This window comes from Aulostomus chinensis, chromosome 6 (genome assembly GCF_037954235.1).
Source record: "Aulostomus chinensis isolate RoL2024-O1b breed Wild chromosome 6, RoL_Achi_v1.0, whole genome shotgun sequence".
Taxonomy (NCBI): Eukaryota; Metazoa; Chordata; class Actinopteri; order Syngnathiformes; family Aulostomidae; genus Aulostomus; species Aulostomus chinensis.
In genome coordinates this window covers 10,716,021-10,739,725 of record NC_141325.1, presented here as the reverse complement: position 1 = coordinate 10,739,725, position 23,705 = coordinate 10,716,021, and the positions used below count along the sequence as shown (strand labels likewise).

The 23,705-nt window shown below is 42.2% G+C and overlaps 3 protein-coding genes across 3 annotated transcripts; 1 reads left to right on the top strand and 2 right to left on the bottom strand.

Annotated features, from left to right (window-relative positions):
• Nucleotides 1-3,130: 3,130 nt before the first annotated feature.
• Nucleotides 3,131-8,894, bottom strand: plk2b (polo-like kinase 2b (Drosophila)). The gene is made up of 14 exons (XM_086206399.1): nucleotides 8,444-8,894; nucleotides 8,243-8,350; nucleotides 8,022-8,138; nucleotides 7,648-7,777; nucleotides 7,281-7,464; nucleotides 6,710-6,908; nucleotides 6,430-6,577; nucleotides 6,132-6,226; nucleotides 5,690-5,822; nucleotides 5,434-5,514; nucleotides 5,006-5,165; nucleotides 4,565-4,694; nucleotides 4,339-4,449; nucleotides 3,131-4,178 (listed from the first exon to the last, which is right to left on the bottom strand). The coding sequence occupies exons 1-14, from the start codon at nucleotides 8,750-8,752 to the stop codon at nucleotides 3,987-3,989; spliced, it is 2,097 nt and encodes a 698-aa protein (XP_086062525.1). The 5' UTR covers nucleotides 8,753-8,894; the 3' UTR covers nucleotides 3,131-3,986.
• A 102-nt stretch (nucleotides 8,895-8,996) lies between these two features.
• On the bottom strand, nucleotides 8,997-11,648 carry LOC147260038 (ATP synthase subunit C lysine N-methyltransferase). The gene is made up of 6 exons (XM_086206401.1): nucleotides 11,507-11,648; nucleotides 11,328-11,368; nucleotides 10,679-10,783; nucleotides 10,425-10,565; nucleotides 10,300-10,350; nucleotides 8,997-10,206 (listed from the first exon to the last, which is right to left on the bottom strand). The coding sequence occupies exons 2-6, from the start codon at nucleotides 11,346-11,348 to the stop codon at nucleotides 10,018-10,020; spliced, it is 507 nt and encodes a 168-aa protein (XP_086062527.1). The 5' UTR covers nucleotides 11,349-11,368; nucleotides 11,507-11,648; the 3' UTR covers nucleotides 8,997-10,017.
• Nucleotides 11,649-13,965: 2,317 nt separating this feature from the next.
• On the top strand, nucleotides 13,966-23,220 carry rab3c (RAB3C, member RAS oncogene family). Its single transcript, XM_086206400.1, has 5 exons — nucleotides 13,966-14,205; nucleotides 15,807-16,031; nucleotides 19,051-19,169; nucleotides 22,744-22,868; nucleotides 23,020-23,220. The coding sequence occupies exons 1-5, from the start codon at nucleotides 13,978-13,980 to the stop codon at nucleotides 23,208-23,210; spliced, it is 888 nt and encodes a 295-aa protein (XP_086062526.1). The 5' UTR covers nucleotides 13,966-13,977; the 3' UTR covers nucleotides 23,211-23,220.
• Nucleotides 23,221-23,705: the final 485 nt, after the last annotated feature.

The window sequence follows — 23,705 nt, the reverse complement described above, 5'->3', positions numbered from 1 at the left end:
AGGAGGTGCACTGACATTTGATATGCAAAGGCCTTCTAATCCCCGAGTGCATTCCAGTGTGTGCACATATCAAAGTGTATTTTCTTGGGCAGAATGTGCCTACTATCACTTTTAATGCCAAACTGACTCACTCTTCTGCCTGCAGAGAACTTTAGTAGAAACTGAGGTATAAAGATCCCCTTTGTCACTCCAGCTTAGGCTCATTCCAGAGCTAAGCCAGCCCGCACGCAAAAGACTTTTCCCACTGACAATGTGACATAGTAGAGCAGAAGCTTTGTGTGGGTCACACTGAAAAATAGAAGTTATAAAAATTGTTTTCCACATGACAAACATCATCCGTCAACAGGTTTTTAATTAATTTATCTACGCTGGTACTCATGTAGACCGTTCTCATGGAGCTAACAAAGTTAATCGTAGAACAGATCTTGCTAGGACCTGCGTTACCTGCATACAGTGAATATGATATGAGCTGATCCAGAACAACATTTAGTCACCCTGGTTTTCTCTTGCCTGCTAGCTGGGAAAGAGCCTGATATCAGTTCGTTTCAACCCACTGCATCCATCTGATGGAGATGCTACGCTGTTCAGATGGTAGAGTTAAAAATGCCCTTGGAGGCCATAAAGCTTAGCGTCAACAACAGGGTCTATTTCTGTCACATTGAAGCATCCATTCCAGGGGGCCATTACTGTCAAAACACATGCACTCAGACCTGAAGGGGTCATCATGAATAATTCCAGCTCCTTCCTCTTGTAAGATACTTCCTGCTCGGCTTCTGTTTGGGTGGGTATGTTTATGCATGAGGCATTCATTATTGACCTCTGAAGAGCACAGATATTCTGAGTTAACGTCTTGAGGTATGACTCAACCATCCATGTTTTACTTCCTTCGTTATAAAAGGTCATCTCATCAGAAAGGTGTTCAATCATATCAGATCTGAATAAGCAAAATAATAAGAAGTTTGATATTACGTGCGTGCCTAAATATGTCAGGAGATGAGTATTGACGTGCAGCGAGGAAAAGCTGTGCCAGATGTCTTTTACGCAGCCTTCAGTTTCTCTCTAAATTGGTCAGCGGTTGCTTGTTTCCATGGTTACAGCCAGTGAACGTGAAAGGATGTCCAAGAATGATTATAGCCAGTTTGCCTCAAAAGCTATGATGCAATCACTGACACGGTGTGAGAGAGTTTGTGAAGTTTATCAGTCTGTATCTCTTTCTGCATGCCAGTTTGTGATTGATAAGTGTATGTTTGTGTGTACCAGATATATTGTAGGGACAAAAGTCTCTTTATTAAAAAAAAAAAAAAAACATTGTCAGGAACAAAAAGTCTCTGTGATGTAAATTATTTATCTTTAGGTCCAATGCTTATTTTCCATTAAGGTAAGGGTTGTGGTCGTTCTCTATTCTCATTCTCCGTGTGCTCTCTGAAAAGATGACCCTTTGTTTGTGTGTGTGTGTGTGTGTGTGTGTGTGTGTGTGTGTGTGTGTGTGTGTGTGTGTGTGTGTGTGTGTGTGTGTGTGTGTGTGTGTGTGTGTGTGTGTGTGTGAGAGTGTGTGTGTGTTTGGGAGAGAGAAGGACAAGGTCAGTCTCATTGCTCAGTCTGGTATCTTTGCCATCCTCCTTTAATCACTGATAAAGAAATCTCAGCCAGGGCAGGGCCTTGAGCCAGAATACACTGTAAACAACTTTGTTGTTAACATGCCCTTTTATCAAATATCAATCTCTGTGCCCACTTCCTGTTGCAAACACACGTTTTAAGATAAAATACTTGCTTTGTCTTGGAACAGCGCACTGATAGGAATGTAATTAAGTTTAATTTGGCTCAGAAGTCTGTCCATTTTCAGTATGGAAGGAAAAGATTGTATAATACAAAGAAGATATTAGGAGTGCACACTCAGATGTATCAACAGTAACTATCTTATTACAGGAAAGACTAGAAGGCCACTCTGAAGTGCTTACCTCTACCAAGGCCTTCTATTGTAAACTGTCTGATATAGTCAGAGGTAAATTAAACATCATATCATACATGTCAAGAAAAGTTCCAAAAGATGATGTTCAAGCTTCCATTATGAAAGCTACAGCTCAGGGCTGTGGCTTAACCTTTGAGCCTTCCGGCAGGCACCAATGGGCAGGAAAGCTGTCCAACTGTAGAGGAAGGCCTTCTGGGGCATATTATGGCAGGGGTCCCCAGAGACAGTTGCAAGGAACCAAAGGTCCTAGAGGACAGTAGCCTTGGCTGAGGCAAAGCAGCAGGTATGGGAGGAGTTCAGTCACGTCATGTAGAAGGACTGACAGACACCTCAGGAGGAGGAAACGGGGAGCCATCCCCGTTATGCTTGGCAAGGATGGGACGCTTGACTTCGACTGTCCAATTAATCAGGCAATGGTGGGAACAATTTTAGGATCCCCTGAACCCAACAAACCCACCCTTGGAGGTATAGGATGATGGGGTATGGACATTAGTCTCCCTGACTGTCACTAAGGTTGTCAAGCTACTCCACAGTGCCGTTGATGACACATCTCTTCAACACTGCATGGAACTCCAGGAAGGAGAAGCAGATTTGGGGAGGGTTCCCCTGTTAAAAAAGGGGTGTTTGCCATTTACAGAGGAAATTACATTACTTAGCCTTCTGCTGGATGAGAGGGTTCCACCGATAGCTGACCCTCAGATTGATGAGGGACAATGCAAATTCCATCTTGCTCATGAAACAACCCACCAGCTCATCCAAGGATCCCAGAGGGAGACATGGGAGTACAGACATGTGGTCTACACATGTTTTGTGGATTTGGAGAAGGCTTATACCCGGATTCCTCAAGAGGCACTATGGGAGATGCTGAAGGAGTATCAGGTGGGGGGTGGCAGTAGTCAGGGCCATCCAATATCTGAACACCAGAGTGAGAGTTGGGTTTGAGTTCTTGGATTCATTCCTGATGGTGGGTGGCTGAGGATTGCATCACTGCTTTTTGCAGATGATGTGGTGCTGATAGCATCATCAATGAAAAATCCTGAATCCAGCTGCAAAATGTAGTTCTTCCTTGGCCTGTGCTCCAAACTTCCACCACCTTTGATGACTGTCAATTGGGAAAAATATATTTCTTATACCATTTACGAAACAAAAACTCTCAATGACAGTTTTTTTTTTTTAAAACAAAATGCTCTTTTTATTAAATAAATAAATACTGCACCTTTTTTACACAATAAATTATATGGGACATTTTTTTACCAAGGTGATAATGGCTCTTGAAGTATCCTTAGAGGATTCTGTATTTTTAATGTCCTTCTCTCCTCTGACTCTCTCCTTTAACACCCCTCACACCAGCCCACAGTTCCCCAGCTTAATGGCTGAGTTTGTTAGTCAGTAAAGAGAAGAGATCACAGTTTTCAAAGTTAGCGTGACATGGCACCTCTCATTCACACAAACACACACAGAGACATACAAACAGCTGAACCCTGTCCCATCCACACACACATTTTAGTACGTCATTTCTTTGCACTGCTGAGTTGGCTGTGAGATTCACTGTACATCATTTACAATATTCCACAGTCTAGCCCGCTTAACATTCAGAGCAGCAGTCTCTGGATCTCCTCTATAAACAGAATCAGTTATAGACATTTAAGCTGGTGCCAGCCCAGCACTGGTCTTGACTTCCAAAAACATCCTCCCTCTGACATCTGGAGTTCACCATCGTACCAACATACTTGCTCCAACACTCTATGTCTCTCCTGCAACATCTCACATACTCATTTTCCATCCTTTGTCATTGTGCTAAATTTCACTTTCTCATTCACAGTCTGTCCGCATTATTTTTTTCTCTCCTGCACCTCTGCTGAGTCACAATGGAGCAACATTGCAGGAATGATAATTTGCTCAGGTCCATCACTGAAATCCATCCGCTGCGCACAGATCCTTCTGAATCACGCTTCTCCACTGCTGCACTGCAGTGGCACGCAGCCTAGATTCATCCGTCCAGAACACCATTTTGGCTTTAGCTGCACCTCTTCAGCAGCATGTTGAGAGAGTACACCATACGTTCACGCAAGTCGCTGGGGCAGCCCGATGTCAGCAGGGAGCTGAGTTTGAAGGTTTTGGAAACACGGTCCTCGTTGATGTATGTCAGCACATATTCATCCCTCTGGCAACACAGGATAATCTTGGTGTGGTCGTGGTAGAAGTTGACCTTTGGGAGAATTTTAATATCTATTAGCATTTAAGGATAAGATAATACAGTTTTCTTTTTAAATCTGGGGTCTAACGCTCTCCTATGCTAGTGATCTGAATAAGGACATGCAGTGCACCTATACTACCCAGCAACATCTGTGTTTCTTGAGTGTGTTTACCTGGAAAGTGCCGTCATTAAAGAGCATCATGAGGGCGCGGTCGGACTTGAGCCACTGCAGCAAATAGAGTCTGGGCATGTGTGCATCTGTCATACTACCCAGATCCCCACCCTGAGAGAGCAACAGAGCAACCACATTAGGATCGACAGGCTGCAACATGAAATAAACAAACACAAGAGCAAGAGAATCAACAGCAGAGCGATGAAATAGAGAGATGTTAACTTACATCCATGAGGTTCTCTTCCATGTAGTGGGAAAAGTACTTGAGCACAGTCACTTGGCCCACAAAGTGTTCAGGTACCTCACAGGTGGGGAAGACAGAACGCTGGCCCAACTCTGCATAGTAATGAATGGTCCTGAGAGGATGGAAATCAGGAGATAAAGAGTTACGCAACTACTCAGACAGATGAATACTTAAACAAGAAGAAAACAACTGGAGTAGTAGTCGGCACTCCTAAATACCAACAATACTCCTGTTTTACTTGTTGAAATGTACCCTGAGAGCAAACTTTTATTTTTCATCAAGTCAGGTCACACCTTATACTTGGCACTTCAATCAAAACTACTAACAGGATCTCTTGAGCAGTTCTATATTGACAGGTTTAAACAAGCCATGTGCGTAATGACTATTGACTGAATGTGGAGAGCTGTATAGGATGGTGCGTACTTTCTGTCTGGCAGCAGGCTCATGTGAGTGCCATTGTTGAAGAGAACTCCCACAGTGTGATCAGACAACTGGTAGCCAAAGCCGTACTTGTTGGAGTAGTCCACCCATTTAGTCACCCATTGAAGAGTGCAGCTGTTTGAGATCTGAGGAATGTCATCCGCTGCAGGAGGAGGACACAGAGGAGGATCAGAATACATTTACAAGGGAGTTCTTGAGAGATGGCAATTGCAAACTCAGCTGTTGTGCTGTCCTCCATTTACTTGACAAGCACAGAAAATATACTATAATTAAAAAAAAAATACATATATATTTTATCTTAATTATATCCTTCAGCTTAAATATTTTGCATAAAACTTCTCAAAGTGGACTTTGAGTAAATATATGTACTGTACAGGTTATAACATTTCACATAACTTTTAGAGACTCACCTTTAGGCATATTCTCCAGACATCCCCTCAACACGCTAGCAACCGTCTCAGCCACGCTCCCTGTTGTGCTGTACTCCAGACCTTCAGAAACAACAAAAATGGGGTTGTTGATTGGCTTGACATCATTCATTGAAGTACCAAAAACTATTTTGTACTCTGACTGAAATATGACATCTCTCCATTGGAGAACAGTCACTCATACTGGCCTTGGCTGTTCTGTTCTGTGTGTGTGTGTGTAGGTTGACTCTAAGCTTACATTCACTGCTGCTGCTGCAGCTCCCCAGACTCCCCCTGACGATCAGACGGATGGTATCTCGCGTCGTCAGGGACTGGCTCTCTGTTGCCAGGGTAACGGGGCTTTCGGCAGATGGCGGAAGTACACTTCCATTCTGAGATGAAACGAATGACGACAGGGTTTTTTTTTTTTTAAGTCTGTCAGTTTAGATCATCTCTTTCTACTATGACTCAGCTGTCACCCACAGATGCAAAGTGGTTGGCTCAAAAGGTTGAAAATAAGTGCTTTCAATTTGTTCTGTGCTTGTTAGAAATTTCACTGCAGAGTTGGAATGACTCAGTAGATGCTCCTCAATATAACATCTAAAATCTCCCTCGTCATTTAATATCTACATGAATAATAGACCGGCAACACCCACCACCTTACCCGTACCCCGATTTGTGATGAATAATTCAACTCTTACCTCAGCGATTTTTTTGCTCTGTTGTTGGCTGATGACAGTTCTCTCCAGGTCATGCTGCAGTTTGTAGATCTCTTCTTCCTCTTTGGTTAACTTATCTGTCAAAAGTAATGACAGTAACCCAAAATCAGACTGTGTCCTCTTTGACCTACAGCTATTTAAACAGATATGAGATGGGACAGAATGTGACATGTGCTTGCAGTTGTTTAAAAAAAATAGATTGAATTCTCTTGCAGCAATTCTTGTGACAAGAGCTGTTTGGAGTGGTGCATGAGCACTCAGCGGTGGATGTCATACTCACTCAGAGTCTCGTAGTATTTGACCTTATCTCTCCTCCCACCGAAGAGCGCAGCAGCAGCTTTCTTGAAAAAGCTCTTGGCTGGACTCGAGACATGGAAATCTGGTGCAGAGTGGCAACAGCTAGCTGGCAAACGCTCTGGACTGAAGCCCTGTGGTGATAGAAAGTGGGTCAATGTGCGGCTGGTGGGAAGGAGGTCATTGTTATACAGTACTCCTAAACAGTGACATTTGGACACAGACATGGACGGACGGGCCGACAGAAAGTGAAAATAGCAGCTAACCTGTGTGAAGAAGTCATGCCTCAGAATGTGGTCAAGGTTGGGTCTGTCCTCTGGGATTTTAGCCAGCAGGTTGGTTATTAACTGCTTCGCCTGAAGCGAGAGGGAGGAGGGTAGAGAGTAGCGTGCCTCTCTGATACACCTGTATGTCTCCTTCAGGTTGGTGGTCTCAAAGGGTGGTCGCCCCAACAGCATAGTATACCTGGGGTAAGGTCGAAGGTGAACGTTAGCTCAGGTCATCAAGGAAAGATAGAAATATTATGAGATTTTTAAAATTTCAGCAGTTATTACAGGTTTATTGGACAAAATCTAACCAGCACTGTGAATGCAAATGTGACATCTGGTAACTAAAAATTAGGGAAATGTTGATTTAATGTCACATACAACTTTTTGTCTTTGGATTTCAATATTCATGTTGGGTTGTACACCATATTTTCAGTTTCAACCTAAATTTTGCATTCGGCGTGGACTCCAGCATCTTTCCTGACATTTACAGTATGTGTCGACTGAGTTTTATTCGTATTACTATACCATCTGAAGTCATTAAAGGAGAATTTACAATATAACTACTCACATTACACAGCCTAAGGCCCAGATGTCTGACTCGCAGCCGTGGCCCTGCTTGTTGAGCACCTCGGGGGACAGGTAGTTGGGAGTCCCGCAGATCGTCTTCCTCCTGTTTCCTGCTGGCTCCAACTTGGCAGCTAAACCAAAGTCACCGACCTTCAGTTCCATCGACTCGCTAACAAAGAAGTTACCTGAAGGGTAAAAAAGGGAACGAGACGATGAGCACTTGATATCCAAGCCAGGATCAAAGGCTGAATTCTGCTTCTCTGATGAATTGATATTACAAAGAAGAAACATTAATGAAAGAATCAGATGCATTAAAAAAAAAAGCATCTTTACAACTGCACACAAAGCTGCAGAAAAAAAAATCTTACCAAGTTTCAAGTCTCGGTGTAGGATCTCTTGTTCATGCAGATACTTCAATCCAGAAACAATCTGACGTAGGTAATACCGCACCTCTGGTTCTGTCAGCACTTTGCGAGCCTTCAGGATGTGAGCCAATGACTGCAAAAAGAAATTAGCAGAGCAAAAACTTCCTTTTAAAACAAAACATCCGATTTGATATCAAAAAACGATGGAAGGTTTCAGATTCATACAAGTTATCAAACTATTAGAGTGAAGTCTTTGAATGCTGCATATTGTACATGCTGCCTCAGTGGCTCTGGGTGCAATGCAGGTGTCACCCAAACTTTATCAGTCTTAGGCACGTACTAAAAAAGTTCCAACTTGTGTTACAAACAGCACTTACTTTTCTACTGCAGTACTCCAACAGAATGTAGATATTGTCCTTGTCCTCAAAATGCTGATAAAAGTGCACGATATGTTTGTGATGCAGTGCTCTGTGCAGCTCGATTTCTCTGTCAATCTAATGGAAGAAGAGAGAAAATGGTCACGATTGTAACTGAGGGATATTTCTTGACACCAGTGTTGTGCAGTCACACTAAAGTGCACCGGGGGCTGAGCGCGTACCTTCTCCCGTTGGTGCGGTTTGGAGACGCGCGAGTGCGGGATAATTTTGGCTGCGTAAACTTTGCTGGTGGAGAGGTCGGTCATCTCGTAGCATTTTGCAAATCCTCCCTGGAAAGAGGAAGTGAATAGAAACAGCGGTTAACAACTAAGACTTACTGTTATGTGGTAAATCCCAGATTTTAAATTCAGAGCATGCGCTACCTTTCCCAAAACTTTGCCCCGGCAGTAGCACTTTCCCGTGGCGGGATCCGTGATGATCCGGGCCATCTCCGGGGGCGCACCGCGCTCGTCCATTCTCTTCTGCCGGGGTTCACAGGACCTCTGGGTGGCCTCACACATGCTGCTGTTTGTCTGTTGGGGCGCGGTATTCCTCTGTACTTCCATAGAGGTGATGTGATGTCGTCCCGCACTCAGAATGAATTCGGGAGAGCCCGTGAGGAGCTTTATAGTCTGGCAACCACCCGCTGACTGCCGCCCTCTTTCTGACGTCACGGTGTGACACGAGAGCATGAGCTCTCTGCCTGATACAGTCTATCGATCACTTTGCGTGAGAGTCATGAAAACTGGATGGAAGAAAAAGTGGAGCGTATGGATGTTCTATTTCGTCTCAATCAGATTCACGTCTGTTCATTTGCATCCTTACAGAAATTCTTTTTGATGCTGGAATCGAAACTAGACAATACGTTTTGAATATTTGTGTACAAAACCATCTAGGGTTTGAAATACGAAGCATTTATTCACATATCCAACACGTCGAGACCATAAACTAACGCCGTCTTCTGAACTTCTTGTCCTGAGTTTGTGCTGCAGAGACTCAGTTTGGAGCACTAGCACCCTCAGGTGGAAAAGGAGGATTTTCCATATTGTTGGGTTCCATCCGGGTCATCTCTCGTATCTCCAGTAAATCAGCATCTTCTCGAAACTACCAGACAGTTGGTGAACACGTAAGATACTTAAACTGAGTTTGACCAGTCGTGACACAGGAAAACCTGTAAACACCACAAAATCTAATTAGGCGATGACATGCCAATATGGCAACAAAAAAACCCCAAACATTTAAAACATCCCTCAATGCTGCTCAACGATACTTTTTAAAGGAACACACACAGAAAAACAATTTACAAGTAAAATTGCACTTACAGAAAATATTCACCTGCACCCCCCTCCAAAAAAATCCCCAAAACAACACGTACAGGACAAGCCCAGTTTGTTCAGGCCATCTGTGTGTTCGATTCAAACAGTTAGTACTTAACAGTGTGCGTGCCAACATAAAAGATCAGAGTCCAAGAGAACAGATGCAAGAGGAACAGGATTTTTTTTTTTTAAATCAAAATACACAAACATTGATCAACATTCGAGTTTTAGTGCTAAAAGAAATTGAGACAAAAAAAAAAAACACCAAGTGATACAAATCTTTCCTGTGGCGTATTAAAAGTGCTGATGTGAAAATAAAACCTATTTGTACTGTGGTTTAGCAAAGAACTGCAGCCATATTCTGCAGAGCATGATGGTAATCGCTTCACGACTGTCAGCAAAATTGCAAACGCTCGGCCTGAGATCAGAGATTGTGCAAATAAAGCAGTCAGAGGGAAATGATGTAGAATTCTCTCAACATCTTAGCCCCTCTCATTTTTGCAATCTTCAAAAGGAACCCTTGGCGTGTGTCTCCCCTGGTTGGTGCCCAAAGTCCTTGATAATCATCTCAACAAAATGTACATTTTACATTTCACACACTGTTGGCAAAAACAGATCTGTGCAACCAAATACACTGGGGCTTACGACACCGCTGGGCTCGACACATTTCTCAGGCTTGAGCGCACAGTTGTGATGTCATAGGCCCAAGTCTGATCCAGACCGGAGCCGACAGTTGACTGGTGTGGCCAGTTGGGGAAAGGAAATCGACAAGTAATGACACGTGCATCGTCGGGAAGCTCTTTTATCAGCTTCTCACCGAGCGCCTCCATCTGTAAACCAATCAGATAAGGGTGCATCAACAATTATACGCGTCACAGGCGACACAGCATCAGAGGATACATGAGAAGCCTTTTCCAACTCACCACTCCTGGAGCAAGGAACGCTGTCACGTTGTTGTACTTTGACAAATCCGTCTACCAAGGAAAAAACAAAGGGAGGTCAAGTAAAATGTTGCTAAGCATCAAGTAAAGCAATAATTTTGGCCTACCTTCCAGAAGTCTTTTTTAACAAAGGTTGCCTGGCTGGGAGGAACTGCAGTCCAGCGGGCCTTGTTCCTGGCGTACATCAGTAGAATAGAATTGATCTCAAACCCTGTGCATTGAAAACCAGCAGAGGAGGCCGCAAACACCTGGGGAATCACATCTGATGATGTAAAAGGCAATGTATGTAAAAAAAAACAGCGGCGTAATAGGAGCGTAAACACGTTTGTGTTTTTTTTTTTGACAGGTGCAGCATACTAACCAGTCTTCCATCTCCTGATCCCAGATCTGCTAAGTGCCCTCTTCGCCCCCGGAGGAGCTTCATAACGTTCAGTGTCTGATCTTTACTGGAGGGTAAATAGGGAACCTGGAGCATAGTACAAACACACAAGTTAATGTATGCAGCCTCTAATCACATCACTGCTAGCATGTGAAGAGACTCCTTCATTCCCTTTAGAGGTATTTCTTAAACTCTAGGAGTAAGATTAACATTAAAGGAGGACTTAAACTAATACATAATCGTGACTCTTAACAAACGGCAACATAAATGACTTCTGCTTTGTGTGATGAAACCTCCAGATATCTCATATTAAATTTACTGGTTCTACTTCCTGAATGTTAAGGCTAGGACCTTGAGTCTGACCTTGCTCTCAGAGGAAGTGTTTCATAATATCAGTCTAAACATCAACTGCTTTATCCCTCAAGTTTCTAGCAGAAGTGAAGTTGACAACATCTTGTAAAAGATAAAGTACCATTTTCTAGCGTCAGATAATGTTTGTGAGAGGCAGCTGTATTTCATTCAGTCGTGACACAAAGACAAGTTTCTTGTCTCTGACATCGAGAATTTCAAGTGCCTCACATTAATATACAACAGAGTTCTCGAAAGAGCGTAATCACAGTTGCAGACTTACCACTTTCTTCTTTTCCCACATTTCTTTGATAGCACGGAGCACTACGCTCCAAAAAAGCAAATTATTGTTAATGTGCAAGTTTATCTTCTATCTTGGTTTATTTCACCCAGATATGCATATATGAGAGGGTTGCACAGTGAGGAAAAGCAGATAGGTAAAATAGAAAAGTCTCAGGTTACCTTGAGGCTGGAGGGGATTTTGCGAAAGCCAGGCATGGTGAACAGGCTCCACACTCCGTACAGGCCTATGAGCAGAGCGCCGGTGCAGGCGGACACCACCGGGTGGGGCCTGTTGGTGGGGAAAATCCGGCCATGCTCCTGCAAAATCACTTCAATCGAGTCTTCCATTGGAAAATGTGGATGAAGACACGGTAAATCAAGCTTATATGCCTATCAAGCCCTGTAAATGTAACAGAAAATTAAAGATCTTAGATTTTAAAGATAAACACAATACGCACAGACCATTTTGGAAGGTTTTTTTTTCCCCCTTCAAGAATTTTGACCAAGTTCGATATTGATCAGTACATTCTAAATTTAGCACTTGCTGGAAATGGATGAACACCAGACCTTGTTCATAAAAATACTCTTATGCACAAATATGCCCTTCACACTTTTGCCCTCAATTTGGTCTTGCAGACATGAAGCAAAGCCTGATGGGTACATATAACACAGAAACTCCAAATAAGCTGAGATGAAAAAAGATAACTAAAATATTTATGACTTTTTGCTTTCATTTATGGTTGCTACTGCACTGTTCTCTTCTCTGTACTGCTCAGTGAGGGAGGAGCTAATGAGTCCTCCTTTAGTGTGTGTGTGTGTGTGTGTGTGTGTGTGATAAAACATCTAAATGGCTGATTAAATCTGTCAGGCTCAAAAATATTTCACAAATAGACATTAGGACAGACTATTATGTCCATAGATAGGTTTAATCATCTTTGCTTTGAGGAGTTTTCCTTCAAACTGTATTGACTTCTACAGCTCAAACTGAATTTAAAGAGCCCAGTCTGTGAAAGCAGAAACTTTTATTTTTACGTAGGCTATAATACATCATTTCATTAAAAGGGCACGATTTATTTCAGTTTTGTTACAATCAATAAGAGACCACGTCAAACTTTAGCAGACAGTGTAAAATCGAGTAAAGAGGAAGACATAAAGAGGCAAAAACAGTCCCCTTTAGTAATAACTCCTCTCCGAGTTGGCCTGTAAAGCCAGAGATTTGATTTATGCTCCGTAGCCTCAGTTGGCCTCTGACTGCTGCCAGGAAAAACTTATGTTTCCCTCCAACAGCAGATGGCGCCACTAAGCGGAAACCTTCTAGAAAAGTTTGTTTACTATATTTAAACACGTATTTCTGGGAGGTCCGAACGGTTTTGGCCGCTTACAGTTGTATTATACGTTCGAATGCTTCGAGAAAATTATTAAATGCTCGTAAAAACAAAAACATGTCAAGTCAACACACGACGAACAAAACATTAAGTATTATGAGGAAACAAGGGGGGGGGGTAAACTAAGTGAGCTGAACGAAGTGTAACGTCAGTGCAGTTGTAAATGAAATGGCACTGTATGTTTTACAAAAAATGACCATGTTTGAGCAGCCTACCTGACCCACTCCTCGCGTGCTCCACGCTCACCTTAGAATGCAGCCAGGCAGCGGCATGTCCCGCCTTATAAATACACCCGGCCAATCAGAACGCTGTAAAGTCCACGGTAAACGATGCGTCACGCCTGTCAGTCAAATCACAGATCTGTATCTTATTTGTAGACATTTATGTAACCTTGTCATGTCTGCTTCAATGGGGAGGGTTAAATAATGTTCTGTAGCTTCAGGTGTGAGATGAGAGAGTGGGGGGGGGGCTGTCTAATATGCAAAATAAATTAATTATTAACGTTTTTTTTAGCAATATTATTTCGTTGAATCAAGCATCAGAAGGTGGCTGGGGTGATTAAAAAGAGCAAAGATAATCGTATTTGCAACTTACACCGCCTTCCTTCAACTGAATCCCATTAAAAAAAGTCCACGATAAAAATTATTATATTTTTTATTATTATAAGAAGAAGTCGGTTATTCTGCCTCATTTGCTCAGCCGCCTGCTCTGCTCTCTAACTCGGGGCTGCAGGGGCGGGGAGAGGGCTGCAAGTGACGCAAAAAGAGAGGCCATTACATTTGCAGTAAAAAAAAAAAAAAAAAAAAAGAACCTCATCAATTTATTCTGACCTGCGGGGAGTTTGTAGCAACAGGAGTAAACGGTTGGGCTGAGATGGACTTGTACGGGAAGGTAAGAGGCTTGATGTGGCTGTAGAATGGCGGAGAACATGGAGCTGTCATACGGGAGCGCAGCCAGCGGTCTGATAGTTTTGCGCTTCCTTGTATGATTTTAAAGGATATTTATGAAGTTTATACAAAAAAAAAAAACAAACGAACGAGCGAGATGTTTATTTTCCTTGCGTTCTCAGTAAATCACACAGCTGTTGACAGATGTGACGCGATGCATTCTCGGTAATGTAGTCAAATCTTTTTTTGGACTCTGTCCTGCTCCTGTGTGCCTATCCGGTGGAAAAACTACAACCCCCATCATTTTGAAAACCTCATTTGTTTTCTCCCCCTATCGCTCGTTGCGACGTCAGACGCACGCAAAACACGCACTCCTTTCATGCTCGTGCCAGATCCGAGCGAAGGGGACAGCTCCCAGGTGCTGAATTTGTTCGGCGCTCCAGAGAGACGCGGAAGGGGGAAGAATTCAACGCCAGCGTTAGACTCAAATATACCAACAAAAAAAAACAAAAAAAAAACAAAAAACAAAAACAAAACAGAAAAACAACCAAAAACCCGTTTTCTGCAACACAAGGGGCAAATTTTAGAGCCGAGGCCTTCAGAACAGGTTTGTTAACACAATCTCCTCCTTTTCATTTCTGAATGTGGAAGAATTTCATTAATACTGAAAATGACCTCACGTATCGAATTGCTCGTGTAACATTAACCGGCACGCAGTCCCCACCGACCCCCCTTCTATACAGGCTACATCGTCTATTTGCTCTCTGTCACATCGACTGATTCTATCTCCGGTGCCAAATAGTAGCAATGCAATGATATTTTCAAAGCGATGTCCTTGCAATTTCTGCCTCGGGGGTGTTTTTTCCCCCCTCTCCATCCAAGGAAGAAGCGAGCAGATGCAGGAAGTGCAGAATGGATGTCCGGCATTTTTTATAACCCGATAAACTGAAAGGAAAACCAGGCTGCACATGTTCGACATCTAGGCGCTGTGGTTTTGCCTAAACATTCACCTTGGAGGAAAGATGACTGTGCTCTTGTGTCCTCTTCGTTACAGCTGACTGCTGACGTGACATGGAAATGTGCAGGATGCACATTAAATGTCCACTTCCATTTTGTAGTGCATTGAATTAGACATTTGTATTATTATATTTTTGTATTTACTGGGAATCAAGGTGAAATCAAAACATGAAAAAAGAATAGAAAATTGCCAATAGTTATTACATAAAAAATGACGTGTGATTACATCATTCAGAGAGCGTTCACGTATGACAGCACTGCTCTGTAAATTCATGCATGCAGTAATTTTCTCATTAATGCTCTATAGCACAAACTCAGCTGTTTTCCTGGTTATCTAATAGCTGTCAATACAACAGCTTGCTGCCTCAGTCATGCTGCTTTGCCTGACACAGCCTTCTGTCACCTCTGGTATATGTGGCATGATTGTACAACAAGCTGGTCAGTCTGTGCAGCATTTCCCTCTCACTCTCTCACACACTCCTCAGCGTGAGCACATGAAGTTTATCAAACACTTTCAAGTAATCAGCTGAAGAGCAAATTAGCTCAATTGGCTTTCCGTTCAATCAAGGTGCAGCTCTTAAAGGAACACGTTGACCTTTTTGGGACATTGTCTTCCTTTACACGCATTAGGGAGCTGAGACTCACAGAAACCAACTGACCGCTAATTAGCTTTGCACAATGAATGGTAGTGTTTGGGAAGTGTTAGCACACCTCAGTGAAAAGCAATCAAACAGGTAAATTCAGGACCTTGGTTTATCCAGAAGTCATCATCCTCATCTTCTCATACAAAGTCAGCCATGATTAGTAGTACATTTATAACATACGCGGGGATTTTACTGCACACAGCAGTTTTGCCAGCAAAGTATAGTTCTGACATTGTGTATGAGTGTTGTTTTTTCAAAGTGAATGTTTTGCGCGGTCTCACTAATATTAATACAGGTAAAGACCATTTTGGAGAAAAATGTATGCAGTTACTTTTGATGGAGGTATGCTAACATGCCCATCCACTACCATTCAATGCACTAAGCTAATTAGTAGCTGTGTGGGTACCAGCTCTCTAAGGCGCACACAGTAAAGAGAACAGTGTCTATCTTTTTGTCTTGTTCTGAGGAGGGTGGTCGATACGTTTATTTCTCCAAAGATTGCTCCTGCAATAGGTTCCTTTCAGTGTTTCTTTTTGTTTTTGTGCAGATGGCTGCCACTCAGGATGTAAAAGGGAAGGGAGAGGGAGGCGACCAAAACTTTGACTACATGTTCAAGCTGCTGATCATCGGCAACAGCAGTGTGGGGAAAACGTCCTTCCTGTTCCGCTACGCTGATGACGCCTTCACTTCGGCCTTTGTCAGCACAGTTGGCATCGACTTCAAAGTGAAAACTGTGTACAAGAATGACAAGAGGATCAAACTGCAGATATGGGTAAGATGTGTCACCAGATAACCTGCAACCCTTAAACTTAACATAGTTTCATGCTGAGACACATTAAATGTCCAGTTCCTGTTGTCCTCCAAGGTCTTTTGGAGGACTAGTGAAGCTTTAAGGGGGAAGGGGCTTTAAAGAGTTGCCCTGCCCCCTCATTTTCTTGTTCTCTGACTCTGTGCTCCTGCAGAGGGACTCTTGTTTGTAGAAGGCTGTCATGACCTGAGCCCACGTGCTACTCACCTCCCCCATATCTTTGTCTGTCGATCACTAGAAGCTGTGACAGGTGGCAGATCAGGATCACCTTAGCGGTAGCACTGTCGAATTTGGAAAACAAACAAACATTAAATTTTGATGATTTTTAACCAGCATTTCAACTGCAATAGGATTCACTGTATTAGAAAGACTTAGCACTTTTCTGTCACATTTTGATTAGAGAGCATGTTGAAATGATGAAGGTTTGATGGTTTTGTGGGGATAAAGTCGTATAGAGCATGATGTGCAAGCTGCAATATCTCTGCAGGACCCTGATAAGGTATTTTGACACAAATTTGCCTTCAGCAAAAATCGCCCCCCTTAGATATTGCATTTGGCCAAGCTGAGCTTTTGATAAATATTCTGTATTTTGTTCAGCTATCACCATATTTGAACTTTTAGACGGATTCACAAACCTCAGTCTTGTCTTTCCACTGCAAATCCTACTCATTTTTGTCATGACAGCTCTTATCAAGAGATATTTTCTCCATTAAAAAACATGTCTAATAAGGTAATTGTTCAAATTTCATTTCCACATTTCATGAAGTTCAGTAACTTTGTTGCATTTTATTTAAATTATCTTCATTAAAGGTGTCAGGAGATGATGAGCTGTGCTTTCTTGCTTTGACACTCTCTGTGAATGGAGAGAGAGACAGATGGATGCCTCAACATTGCTGACAGAGGACTGCTCAGTGTTAGTTTGGCACACTGCAGGGAGGAACACACAAGCAACACCTTCCTTGGAATTTGCGGGAAACTGAAGAATGTCTGAGGTTGTTTAATTAGTTCATCGGAGTTGTTGAGACAGATTGTCTTGTAATACCTCTGAGATAGTAAGAGGATGGATATGTAATCGCTCCCTTCCTTCACTTTTTACGCCAACATTCCTATGGAGACTCTCTTGATATTTTTTTCAGAGACGAAGACGAAGCACTGAACAGTTAAATGACTAATCAGAATAATGTGTTTTTATCATTAGCAGAGACGAGCTCATTGAGAGAGTAAAAGGATTGGCCCTGCATCCACTTAATTGGCCTGTCTTTCTTTTTTTTTTTCAGTTGGCCTCAGACAGAGCTGAGACTAAGTGGCCATTTAAGGGGATGGCTGTTTGCTAATGTCACTGTGGTAGTCGCAGCATTAATCTACTGAGACATCGAAGTATCATAATGCCCCTTAGACTTGTCCCTCTTGTCATATTTGGCCAAAGTGAAAGAAACAACGCTTTGCCAAGATTGAGCCTAGAAAAAAAACGAAGAGTACAAGCCCGCCTCCATTCACCCGGGGCCTCATTCATGAAATATGCACACATTTGTTCTTACACACTACAGGACTTTTTTTTAAACTCTAAATTTAGTCTTACAGAAAGGACACAAAGGCTAATATCCATCTGCAACTTTGTGCCCCAAACATCTATCATTTACTGTAACTGTCAATCAACCAGGCTTGCAAAGACCTTTTTGACAAGAAGGTGCAATCAGGACTGCCAACGAGACTAAATTTATGGGGGTTTAGTCCTGAAATGTGTGCATATTTCATGAATGACAGGCCTACATCTCCACTTGAAGTTGTCAGCTTTTTCAGATGATTTCTTGTGAGCCGCAACACTTTCCAAGAAGCTCCAATTCAAGAGGCTCAGCATTTTCTCCTCCTGTCTTACTCTCTCTCTTAAACTAGCAAAATGTCCTGGAAATGCCAAGGTCATTGTTCGACAGATGAGACAACAGACGTAGTTTACACACTAATTTGAGAAGCACATCCTGTATCATCTTCCAAGAGTAAAACACTGATGAAACATAGCCCTGGTGTCCTTCCCATTGTCAATCTGCAGCTAAAAATATTCCACGTGCGTTCTCGTATTATTGTTAGCTGACAAAAGGTCCTAGCGGTGGTGTGTGGAAGCCGGGCAGGCTATGTGCTTGGTCTCTGTGGAGTGAAGGTCAGAGCTGTCCTCTGGCTATAACAAGCACACAGTCGCAGCCATGTGCAGACTGACAGAGAGCAAATACAGTCCTGCCTGTCAGGCTTGTGTTTACCCAGAGCCAAGTAGAGCAGCCAGAAGTCCTCCATCCTGATTCACAGAAGACCGCAAAACACACACCCGTTGTGGGTGGAACACAATAAACATACACTCTAAACAAGAGTTGGATGTTAGCATGGTGTAACTGCAATCAGCAAACAGTCCCAAATATCTCATCCTTCAAGCTTCATCTCTCCGTCTTTATTAGCATGTTCATTATCGTCTTGTATCAAAGGCTGCTTGTTTCCAGGGTAATCTGAGTTCAATGAACTACTCCTCGAACGCTGCGCAACTGCTCGTCTGTTTTGCCTTTGAGCAGTTTGTTCAGCCTGGTCATGAACTGGCAGATCACTCTATTTCCATCTCACTTTTTCTTTCTAGACGTTGTAATTTAAGCTCTGAATGTTGCACCACCGACTCTCCAATGCAGCTGAGCTATTATTTCATTGAGGAAGAGGAAATCACATCAGCTGATTGACTGCTTTTGCTATCTCATCAATGCCGAGCCAGTGAGGCACTTAGCATATTGATTATCTCCTTATCATTGACACAGTACATGAAGCCGTGATTAAATGCCAGTGAAACATCTGGAATGGGGCTCAGATTTTAAAAAGGGGACCTCAAGTCATGTATAAATAGCTGCAAATAAATAATGCACACGTGTCTGCTTGGCTGAGATTTGAATATTTTGAGTTGCCGCTTCATAGTACCAAAGCCAAATTTGTGGGGTTTTTTGTGTGTGTGTAGGACACAGCTGGTCAGGAGCGCTACAGGACCATCACTACCGCCTACTACCGTGGCGCCATGGGTTTCATCCTCATGTATGACATCACTAACGAAGAGTCCTTTGGTGCTGTGCAGGACTGGTGAGTTGAGCTTCCTGTTCCTGTTGGTACTGCAGAGGTTTTTTTCTCCTTAATTCTCCTTATAAAACTGCATTTATGCCTCCTAATATTCTTGTTTGTAGTTTAAAGTTTGCATCTTAGTCAGATTTGGGGATTTAATCATGAGTCATACAAGCATGCCGCAGTAGCAACTCTGAGCTGAGCCAAGATGTTGGTAATATTCATGTCTAAAAACAGGACTTGGAAGCATTTGTTCAGTCAGCTGCAGAAAACAGGTTTCTGGGTTATCGTTTTCCTGCTATAGAAACACTTTCTCACCAGTGCCAAACAGCCTGGAAGATTTAGCATAACAGAGGATTTTCAACTTTGCCAATCGAGATGAAAGTGGGTGATTTACATTTTGCTGATCTTTCTGCTTGTGCTTGCAAAGGTGATGTTGTAAGTTACTGTCATTTTCCATTTTAATTCCTCCTGTCCTATATTTAGAGGATGAGCATTCCTCAAATCAAGGCTTCATCGTGGTAATCTTGCATCAGCTGCAAGGAAATAATAATAATAACAATGATAACAACAACAATGACAATAATAACACTGTGAAAGGCATGCACCATATATCGCTGTTGGACTCGTAACTTACACGCCATGTGGCTTGAGCCAATTGTTACACTGTGCCGATCACTATTAAGGCCAGTGTCTACTTGGCCGTCATCACTTAGCCAGCAGCAGTTGACAGCTGCGTTAGGAAGCATCTGTCAAGGCAACAGCAGCTGCATGTGATTCAACTGAGCACACATTTAAAACCTGGTGTTCTGTAATTGTTCAGCGTTATTAGCACGTATTGTTCTACACCTCTCATCATTATGCATTCAAATCTATTTCCTACGTACATTAGCACATGCAAGGAAAAGCAGACGGTCTTGTAAAAAGATGTTGCAGTGGGACACACCTATTATTCTGTAAGGCCTGTCTGACACCTTGATGGAATACTGCAGTCTGAGCTGTGCCTGTAATCGCTACTTTATTTATGGAGCCAAGCGTATCGCTAACGGCAACAGTCCTTGCCAGTTGTGAGTTTACTTACCAGAGGGTGCACAAATCAACCAACTGTATACAAGGACAGACGCTGTCTTTTTTTAACGCTTCATGTAGCCATATTTTTCTGTCCTTTGTCACAGAATCTAATTCCACTTTCTCCTCTCTTCCATTTTACCTTGTGACATGTTGCAAAAAAGAGGGGTTGCCATGGCAACAGTTCCCTCCTCAGCTGTGTCTGAATTAAGCCTGTGACGTGCCCATTTCCTGCCTGTGACATAGACAGAAGAGGGAGTAATGCTGACATCAAGAGTGGGATTAAAAGATTGTGCAAAATTGTGTCACACAAGCAATGTTGTTGTAGTTACAATAGCTTTTCTAGTTTCATTTATTCCAAAACGAAGTGAAAATGACACACGAATGGTCAGCAAAAGCAGCTCGATAGGATGCAGCTCAAACACAAATCATTCATTGTTGGTCAGTGTTGAGCAGATGGCTCAAGTTGACCCACATCTGAAGTACAAAAAACAAATCAGAACTGGACCAAGAGAGCAGCAGAACCAACATCATGCTTCTCGCTCTCTCTCTCTCTCGCTCTCTGTGACTCGCCGCTTCTCCTTTTCTTACTGACTCTCTTTCGCTCTCTCCTGTTATCAGCCTGTGGTGTGTTTGCTGCCCTACTTTCAGCCAAACTGCAACACCACAGGGGATATTTGTTCCTTAAATTTCTACTCAAAATGTGTTTGAAGGTTAGAGCAGCACAAGTGCTCCACTGAGTCACAGTGATTTTTTTTTTTCCGGCAAATGTGACGTTTGAAGTCACGCTGGAACGTTTGACATCTCAGGCACATTCTTGCTAATTATCTCAAGTACACTCATGGTACATCTTATATCCAGTAGTGTCATCATCATTTTATGAATTTTTCAATGAACAACAGCAACTGTTTTTTTTTTTTTTAATTTCAAAATCTCTCAAGTTTCACTTTCATATCTCTCTTCCATGTTCAGGCGCAACCAGTGTTTTATACGTCCTGTCACTTACAAGCGTTAATATCCTGTGCAGATACGATATTGAGCAGGAACAAGCAAAAGATAGCAGCAGCAGCAGCAGCAGCAGCAGCAGCAGCAGCAGCAGCGCAAAACTAATCTAAACAGAGGGATGAAAAGTAGCTTTTATTCTTGCAGAAGTGTTACGATAGATGTAAAACAATAATATGCAAAGTAGCAAGTAATGATAACCTCCATTTTTTTTTTCAGTACGGAGCAGAATTTGACCCACTTTCTCTCTGCTGCCATCAGTGATTCAAATCTTGTATAAATGCCAAACAAAAGGTGACGTAATCGTGTTTGTGACCTGTCCAAATGGTGAACAAGTCTGTCCTCATGCGAAATATGTAAAGGGATTTGATCCAGTTAAAATGGGCACAAATTCACAATTCTGACAAGTTCACGTTAACCCTCTGAACTCCAACTCCTGTCACATTCTCTCAGTTATTGTGGGTTTATTTTTTTCCAAACAGTAAAATCATTGCTGATTTCAAAAATGTCATTTTTGTGATGCCACAGATCATAAAATAAGATCAAACTAAAGTATAATTTCTTTGATCCTTTATTTTCCAAGTACACAGAAGTACCCACAGTGGAGAGTTCCAAAAAGGCAACCTAGAATTTACTGAAATTGGAAAAATATATTTCAATTCAATCACCGAATACTGATTGTTTTTCTTTGTCTGATTGTTTATCTTGTGAAAAACAAACATATATATAGAATGAAATGATTTTGATGAGATATCAGGATTTTCAGCTTGTTTTTCCTGAAAGGAGCACACATCACAAGTGACTGGCTCATCAAGGGTTGAATATCCCACAAGACCAGGGGTTTTTCCTGTGAGGAGGCAGGGGTGAGGAACAAAGATGTTGAAAGAAAAATAACAAGATCTCAACTCATAAAATAGTAAACTCGTGCGTCAATAATAGGCTTGACAAGTAAGACAAGTACAAAAGAAAACAATAAAAAGAATCTGACAGGTTGTGAAGTGCTGGGAAAAGACCTGTGACTTGTAATATACAGGAAGTAGTACATGTGAGGGGACATATTTTTCCAAAATAAAACAGGAACAATGAAAAAAAACAGGGTTCGCTGACAGATTAGACTTGGAAAACACATTAATATAACAAGTCCATATTTATTCCAATAACTTTGTGCTACTGTCCATAAAATCTGAATGATTCATATTTATAATAAAACATTTATTCTCATTTTGCACTGTATCATCTTTGTACAGCTTCACTAAGATCTTCTTGATTCTCATTGTTTTTATTTATGCAGTTTTATCCATGTACATGTATGTATTTCTTCAAATAGTGTGTTTGAACTGTTTGTCCAGATAGTTGCTTTAGCTGTATGTCTACTAAGTGTAAATTCTTACACAGCAATAAGGACTTCATTCAAACCTGCTAGGTTTTGGGTTTGGAACAGTTACAACCCAGCAACAGCAGCAACATTTGACCCTAATACAGTTTTGTTTTTGGTTTTTTTATATTTGTTATTTAATATGTGCAGGTCAACTCAGATAAAAACGTACTCGTGGGATAACGCTCAGGTGGTGCTGGCGGGGAATAAGTGTGATATGGAGGAGGAGAGGGTGGTGTCGGTGGACAGCGGCAGACTGCTGGCGGAGCAGCTGGGTGAGTCTGAGACAAACATATACACATGCCACTTTTACTGTATTATTGGGACATTTTCACCTCCCTAGTTTTGTTTTTTTCTTTCCCTTTAACTTGTTAAGAATAACATAAATTGAATCTATCATGTGACTTTTCTCCTCACTCTCCAAAGGGTTTGAGTTCTTTGAGACCAGCGCCAAGGACAACATCAACGTGAAGCAAACCTTTGAACGTCTTGTTGACCTCATTTGTGACAAGATGTCCGACAGCTTGGACAGTGATCCAGCCGTCACCACAGGAGCTCCTACTGCTAAACTCACAGACAGTGCTCCGCCCCTGCAGCAGCCTGGGTGCAACTGTTAGTGACCAGGGTCAGGGGGTGGGTGGGTGGGTAAGCAGTGGCGGTGGCGGTGGCGGTGGTGGTGGTGGTGGTGGTGGTGGTGGGGAGGGGGGAGGGGGTGAATGGTGGTCAACACAGATCCTGTAAGGCTACAGTGTGCAGAGTTGTGTTTTCCGTCAGCGTATCACTCCTGCTTTCTCTGCACCACAAATGAAACTTTGTTAGTGGTAGACTTACAAAATGCCGTCGTATTATCTCTCCACCTTTATAACCTTATATCAAGAGCAAATAACCAGACAAAGAGATACTATAAAATGTGTCACATTACAGGATATCAAGGATATACTCTTAGAGACACCATAATCTCATTGTTAGTATGCTTATAAACCAAGTATGTTGGGTAAGTATAGTCTGGCTGTACAGTTAATCCTAAAGACCCTTAAAATCCTCAAGAATAAATATAAAAAGGGAGATAGAGGCAGTGAGTGCTTTTGTAATTATTTACTTTTTATTTAATT